The 7,118-nt window shown below is 53.4% G+C and overlaps 1 protein-coding gene across 2 annotated transcripts in view; it reads right to left on the bottom strand.

The window, feature by feature from the left end:
* Positions 1 to 471: 471 nt before the first annotated feature.
* ASCC2 (activating signal cointegrator 1 complex subunit 2) overlaps positions 472 to 7,118 on the bottom strand; it is a 40,673-nt gene continuing 34,026 nt past the window's right edge. For both annotated transcript variants that reach the window (XM_042909963.1, XM_042909964.1), the window contains 5 exons: positions 4,006 to 4,099; positions 3,786 to 3,916; positions 3,135 to 3,237; positions 1,523 to 1,602; positions 472 to 1,051 (listed from right to left, as the gene is read on the bottom strand). In XM_042909963.1, the coding sequence (XP_042765897.1) occupies positions 880 to 1,051; positions 1,523 to 1,602; positions 3,135 to 3,237; positions 3,786 to 3,916; positions 4,006 to 4,099 (580 nt within the window). In that variant the 3' untranslated portion in view covers positions 472 to 879. The remainder of the gene's footprint in view (positions 1,052 to 1,522; positions 1,603 to 3,134; positions 3,238 to 3,785; positions 3,917 to 4,005; positions 4,100 to 7,118) is intronic.

Genomic DNA, 7,118 nt, shown 5'->3' with positions numbered 1-7,118 from the left:
AGAGACGGTGATGATACCACCTATGGGGGTCTAGAACCCTATAAAGACCAGGGGTCAGACTGAGGGTCTAATCCCTGTTCTCCTACTTCCTAGCTGTTGCCTGGGCAGGCAGCTTCAGCTCTCAGTGCCTCACCTTCCTCACCTAGACCTCACCTACACTAGGAAATAGTACCTACCTCCCTAGGCGGAGGTCGCAGGGACTGAACGAGAGGGTACAGAAGGACCACAGGACCTCACACCTTTATCTCTTCCTTCCACGAGCAGGGACTGGATACTCAGAGAAGGGAGTGATGTGCTCAGGACCACACGGCAAAGCAGGGCAACATCAGGAGGGGTTACAATGAGACGCAAGCGCCAAAGGCTGAGGAGAAGAGCGGGTGATCATCCAGCTTTCTTGCCCTCCTGATGGTGGCCGTCACTGAAGAATGGGATACAGGGGGAGCGGGCCATGGGCACATCATGGATCATTGCTTGAAAGGGTCAAAAATTTTATTTGCAGGTCTTTTTTTGTTTTTGTTTTTTAAATTTACAGGTTTCCTGCCGTCCGGGGTAAAAGAGAAGTGGTGTCTTGCTGCACGAGGTTTGTGGGGCTTGCCTTGGGGCTCTGTCCCCATCCCTTTTGCCTGCTGGGGTTCTTCCTGCCCCAGGGGTTCTTCCACTGTGGGATAAGGCACTGTGTGTTCTGCAAGAAGGCGCTCACGGCTGGCTGGTGGACGACGAGGCGGCCTTCTCAGGGGCTGCAAAGCTGAGGCTGTTGAGGGGTGGAGTTGAACTTGGGGCCCTGGCAGGAGGCCAACTGGTGAGGAGACCCAAGGCTATGGTAACTCAGCCCGGCAGGTCTGGTGTCGCTGCCTCCCGGCTGGCCCTGCCATGGCGGCCTCAGGATGGAATCATGCCTTTGCTTCTTTTGCGGTCAGCCATGGTTCTCCGGTTGTGGTTGGCTCGCGTCGCCTTGTTGGCTTCCTTCTTCCTGCGTTCCTGGGTTGTCTCACGGTTCTGCCCGTGGCCCCGGGGGCTGCCGGCCACTGCTGTGGAGCTGTCGTGCCGGTACCTGAGGGAAGAACAACCCACCCCAGGAGATGGGAAGAGCTCACTGCCTTTCTCAGAGGTCTCTGGGAGAGGACGCACGGCTTGGGCCAGGAAACCCATGTCCCAGCTTCCAGTGGGAGAAGAAATAGAGCCCAGCAAGGGCAGGGCTGTGGGGATTTTGGCCGGTCCTGTGTCTAGTGAATTCTCTTCTCTGAGCCTTGCCTCTGGATGGGTCCCTGGCTGAGGGAAGGACACACTGTGGGTTGACCACAGCCCACAATAAGGAGAGGAGGGCTTAGGGATGGGGATGGGCCTGTTTCTTCCTCTGTAAAGTAAGGATAATGATAACAGTGGCTACTTCATAGGGCTGTTGTGAGGGTTAAATTAATACATGTAAAGCACTCAAGGTTTACGTGTGGGCTTCCTAGGTGGTTGGCTGAGCCCTTCCCGGATGGGTCCCCTCCCACCAGAAACAGCGCTTGAAAATGCTCACCCCTTCCTGGCAAGGAAGGCCATGCGCCTGGCTTCTGCTTTCTCCCGCAGCACCGCTGGGTCCTGCACAAAATGGTCGGGCTGTGGAGGGGAGGGGAGAAAAAAAATCTAGAGTCATGAGCCTCTCTATTTCCCAAAGCTGTGGTGAGGCTGTGCCTGACTGGATCTTGTTGATGCCTCCATGCTAGGAGTGAGGGAAAGCCAGGCTATGGCAGGGTGATGTCCTAGAAGGAGACACCCTTGCTTGGTCCAAGGTTTCCATTTGAAGCCTCTCTCCTCCGTCCCTCCCACCTCTTTTGTGATGGGGAGGCAGCTAAAGGGACTGAGGCTTCCTGCACAGGCATGAGGGGGCGAGTGGACCATAGCTGGAGCATGGATGACAAATGGGGGTCAGGCCAAGATGGCCACCATGAGAGGCCACATAGGGTCTTGAAAGCCAAGAAAGCTGCCCCTGGGAGCTGACTCGTTCTCATTCTAGCACCACCACCAATGTGCTATGGGAGTACCCACTCTTTTTTTTTAAGTTTTTATTTATGTATTGGGGGGAGAGCAAGAGACAGAAGGTGGGGGGGAAGAGAAAGAATCCCAAGCAGACTCTCTGCCATCAGCACAGAGCCTGATGTGGTACTTGAACTCTCAAACTGTGAGATCATGACCTAAGCTGAGATCAAGGGTCGGATGCTTAACCGACTGAGCCACCCAGGTGCCCCAAGGGAGTACCTTCTCTCAAAGACTGTTTTTTTTTTTGGGGGGGGGGGGGAAGGGATCAACAAACAAAGGAGTCTAGACTAGCAGCAGGAAAAGCTGTGGCCTAAGAACCACAGATAGCTTTTGGTGGCCTGTACTGTTAACACACACACACACACACACACGTACAACTGATAACATTTGAAAACTGGGAGATTTTACATAAAAATCCAGGCTGACCTCTTGCCTGGGAAGAAGGGAAAGCCCTGGAAGCCCTAGGCCTACATTTATGCTGAGGAGCCCCTTGGGCAGAGGGTATGTGTACTTCTGTTCCACTAGTCACAGTCTCCATCAGGACCCACTACTCGTTTATCCTGGTAGCCTGGCCTGGACACATCTGAATTTGTCACCCTGGTGGGAGGGCATGAGGGGATACAGGGGGTCCCAGGGTGCCACTCGGGTTCAAGCTGAGCAATCCCGTCCTTATCTGTTTCATATGTTGAGGTTCTAGTTAAGATTTCATTTGAAGAAAAAGTTCAGCTGCTAAAAAATACAATTTGCAAACCCACCAGCCCAGATGACCTCCAAGGGCCCTTGGGCTCTAACACCTCTGTGAGTTTAAGAACTGGCATCCTGAGCATGGTGGCCAAGAACTGCCTGCCCCTCTCTCGGCCCCCAGGCTCCTGGGCCTCATGAACCCAGCAGCTCAAAGGCTTGGCCCCTGAGCCTCCACTGAGTAGTGGAGGGGAGTTCTAAGCCAGCAACTCTCCAAGTGGGCATCTCAGGCTTGAAGGAGCCCCTCTTCTCCTGGGCAGGGATGCTGGGGCTGCCTGAAAGCCAGCTGCAGGCAAGCAGGGGCACGGTGCTCCCAATCTGCCCTTCAGAACCACACCCTCCCCTTCATCTACCACCTGCCAATGAGGTACCTTGGGAGCCTCGTCCTCAGCCTCCTCCTCCTCCTCGTCTTCGTCCTCTTCCTGCCCTTCTCCAGGCACTTTGGTTCTCAGCACCTGAGGGATGGTGAAGGGCCTGAGGGTTTAGAGAGAAAGTGAGATCAAAGACTAGATTAAACCTGGAGAGGGAGCCTCAGGGAGGAGGGAATCAGGCTGGGTGAGAGGGGGCTGTCAGGATGGGGATGGGCTCAGGCAGCTGGAAAAAAAACAAAGTGCTTTTCAAGCCAGCTTTGTTCCAGTCCCCGGACCCTCTGAGGGTACCAGAGTCTGATATGGGGGCTTAGCCAGAGCTGGGGCAGCTCTGCTTTTATCTGCACTGGGAAATCTCTGTAAGGTTCTATTGGGGAGAGTTTTCTGTAGTTAAAAAGAACAATGTAAAATGACTGCCTGAAACCAAATTAATGCTGCCCCACTCAGGATGGGTTGGGCCAAATGGCCAAGGGAGTGACTGGGGGTGGAGGGAGCACTGGACCAGGAGTCAAGAGGCCTCGGTTTGGGCCCTGGCTCTACCATTGACTTGCTCACGTAATCAGGGCCTTGGTCTCCCCAGCTGTGTACACAAGAGGCTTTGGGAGAATCGCTGTGCCCCTGGGATTCCGCCCTCTAGCTGCCCTGCGGCCTCACCTGCGGCTGATGAGCTCATCATCCGAGTCAGCATCGTTGGCGCCCACCTGGTTGCCATCATACGTGTCATCGTACTCGTCCTCATAGTCATCCCCGCGATAGGGCAGGCCCTCACCTGGCTGCAGCGGCACCTGCAACAGCAGAAGCGTGGGGCCGAGGGGCCCAGGGCTAGCTGATTCTCCCCCACCCGGCGAAGGCCCAATGGCCTGGGGCCACCTACCTCCTCCACCACCACGCTGTACTGCTCATAGCGCTGCCGCTGTGCCACCACCTCCCGCTTGTCGTTCAGCAGGCTCCGCGTGTTCTCCTCCTTCCTGGAGTTTCGAGGGGACAGCGCAGAAAACCATGAGGCTTTGAAGGCTGCAAGTGCCAGGGTCCAAAGCACCACAGGCTCAGGCTGGCACAAACTGTGACAAGTGGTATCAAACACTGGCAGGGGTGTGGGAAGGTGGGACTCACCGCTGGGAGTGCCCACGTGACCAGGTCCAGACACTTTGGGAGGCATTCCAAAACAGTTGTTGCAATGTAAAATGTGCCCGCCCTTTGGCCAGGAAATTCCTCTTTGAGGCACCCACCTGAGGGAAACGCTGGCCCTGAGCATTAAGAGGTCTGATCCGGAATTTTCTTTTCAGTGTTGTTTGTAACAGCGAAAAATAGAAAACAACTAGTGTCCATCACAAGTGAAATGGCCAAATGTTGTGTCACATCTTTATTACAGAACGCCAGGCGGCAGTTATCAAGAATGACATTCAACTGTTTGTGCTGATGCAGAGAGAATTCTAAGACTTATTCCCAAGGAAAAAAGCAAGCTGCAGAAAAATGTATATGGTATGATCCCATTTGTATAAAAGACAGAAAGCCAGCCAAACAAGCTGTTCCTATGAGTGCATATAATTTACATAAGTCAATGTACAGAGAGGGCTAGTTAAGTCCCCCACCAAATGACAATGGTTACTCCTGGCATTATTTGAACCTTTTAGAAAACAAAAATTTAAGAAAGACAAAGGCCAGGGGCACCTGGATGGATGTCAGTTAAGCATCCGACTTCAACTCAGGTCATGATCTCATGGTTTGTGAGTTTGAGCCCCACATCAGGGTCTCTGATGTCAGCACAGAGCCTGCTTGGGATCCTCAGTCCCTCTTTCTCACTGCCCCTCCCCCGCTTATTCTCTCTCTTTCTCTCTCAAAAAATAATTAAAACAAAACAAAACAAAAAAAAGAAAGAGAAAGGCCATATGTGACCTTCTAACTGAGCTCAGGGGAGCCACAGGGGACCTCTGGGGTGTGAGGGGCAAGCAGGGGTCCTGCCCTTTTCCTCCTACCCCTGCTTCCTCACGGTGACCTTTTATCTGTTCCACAGCTCAATCGTCTATGTCAGTTTGCATTGGAAGAAAAAGCCCAAAAGTTAAACTCCTGTTATATCACAGGTGAGGTGTGGTGGGTGGGTGTGGTGGAGGGAAGGAGAGGGACATGTTTGGGATCAATGAACTGTGGCGGAGCCTCAGCCGGGACTGAGGCCTCTCGACTGTGGCTTTGCAAATCTGTAGAAAAACCTGGCTTGTCTCACACATAGGCCTGTGGAATGTAGTTTCTAGCCCTGCAGGGGAAAATCAATATGAGATGCCAGGCAAGAAAATCCAGCTTAGCTGTGAAATCAGTTTTCTGGAATGTATCAAAGGTAGGGGGAAAAAAAGAAGAAGAAGAAGAAAAAGAAGAAGAGATACAAAGTCATAGACAGCTTCCATTAAAATCTTCTATTAACTGGCTTTTGGTGCAGGGAGGGACAGGGGTCTGAGTCTCTCAGGCTATCTGCCTGGGAGCTTGGGGCAGGTCAGGATTTGGCTTCCTTCAGTAGTTTTTACTAAGGGCCTACTACATGCCAGGGAGGGTACTAAGGCTGAGCTGGGGAGAGATTCAAAAAAGAGGAAGATCTGGATCTGTCCTCATGGAACTCACAGTCCAGTGAGGGTCGCAGGCAAATGGCAGCTAACATGAAATGTGCTGAATGGACGCAAGCATGCCCTGGAAACAAGACCCCCTGGCTTAGGGGGTCTAGCTGGTGGGGGTGGGGGGAGAAGGGGTGGGAAATGGAGGCCCTGTGAGGTGGTGGTCGGCAGGGGGGGCGGCGGCATTTGATCTAGACCAGGGAAAATTCTTGGTCCACAGGGAAATTCTGTATGACGCCAGGAAAGGGGCCTGTGCCTGTGGCCCTGGCTCCTACCTGGCTCTCTTCACCAGGCTGGGTGGGGCTGGAGAAGAGAGAGCAAGTGAAGGGGGCCCGGGTGTTTAGTGCCACTGGAAGGAACACATCTACTCATTCCACATACATTTCCTGAGGGCCTACCAGGTGCCAGGGCCTGTGCTGAGCCAGGCGTCCAAGGATGAATGAGAAGTATCACTGTCCTTTCTGCCACATCCCACAGCTCCTGGTCCATCCAGTCCCTAGTTCTTGTGCGGAAGGCCCCACTGTGGGCCTCTAGTTATGTGGCTCCCTGGCAGGGCCAGAGAAGCCTTGCAAACTCCACCCACCCACCTGGGACAGGACACAGGCAGGGACAGAGGAGCCTGGTGCCCTGGGCATCCCCGTCCAGGGAGGTGCAGCTTTGGTCCCATGACCCCCTTTGGAGCCAGGAAGGAAAAGAAAAGTGAGGGTCAAAACCAGCCAGGAAAAGATTCATCTGAGGCCTAAACTCCAGTCAAGTCTGGAAACACAGGCAACAGTGGCTTCAGAGATTTCTTCGGAGCAGGTGCTTCCTCAGGGAACCCAGGGAACGTGTGGGCTTCCCTGAAGCTGAGTCACTCTTCCCCTCCTCACTTCTTCCGGCCTATCCTTCAAGGCCCAACTCAAACTGGCCCTTAGGGGTGTGACTGCCACCTCTGAACTTCTAAGGGACCTGTAGAGGCAACAAACCCCTTCTTTTATAGGTAAGGAAACCCAAGAGGCAGAGCAACTTTCCCAAGGTGACACAGCTTCTACCAGCAGAGCCACAGTGCTAGAACACAGGTCTACTGACTCAAGTTTGCTGGGGTACTTCTTGAGCTGTGTGATCACAAGCAAGCTTCTTAACCTTGCCAAGTCTTTTTTTAAGTTTATTTATTCATTTCGAGAGAGAGAGAGTGAGCAGGGGAGGGGCAGAGAGAGTAGGAGAGAGAGAGTCCCAAGCAGGCTCTGCACTGTCAGCGCAGAGGCTGATGCAGGGCTCGAACTCATGAAACACGAGACCATGACCTGAGCCGAAACCAGAATCAGACGCTTAACCGACTGAGCCACCCAGGTGCCTCTCCTTGCCAAATCTTAATTCTGCATTCCAGGGATGAAATAAGATGATGACT

This window comes from Panthera leo, chromosome D3 (genome assembly GCF_018350215.1).
Source record: "Panthera leo isolate Ple1 chromosome D3, P.leo_Ple1_pat1.1, whole genome shotgun sequence".
Taxonomy (NCBI): Eukaryota; Metazoa; Chordata; class Mammalia; order Carnivora; family Felidae; genus Panthera; species Panthera leo.
Note: the sequence above shows the minus strand (reverse complement) of the source record. Positions and strands in the feature narration are given on the sequence as shown.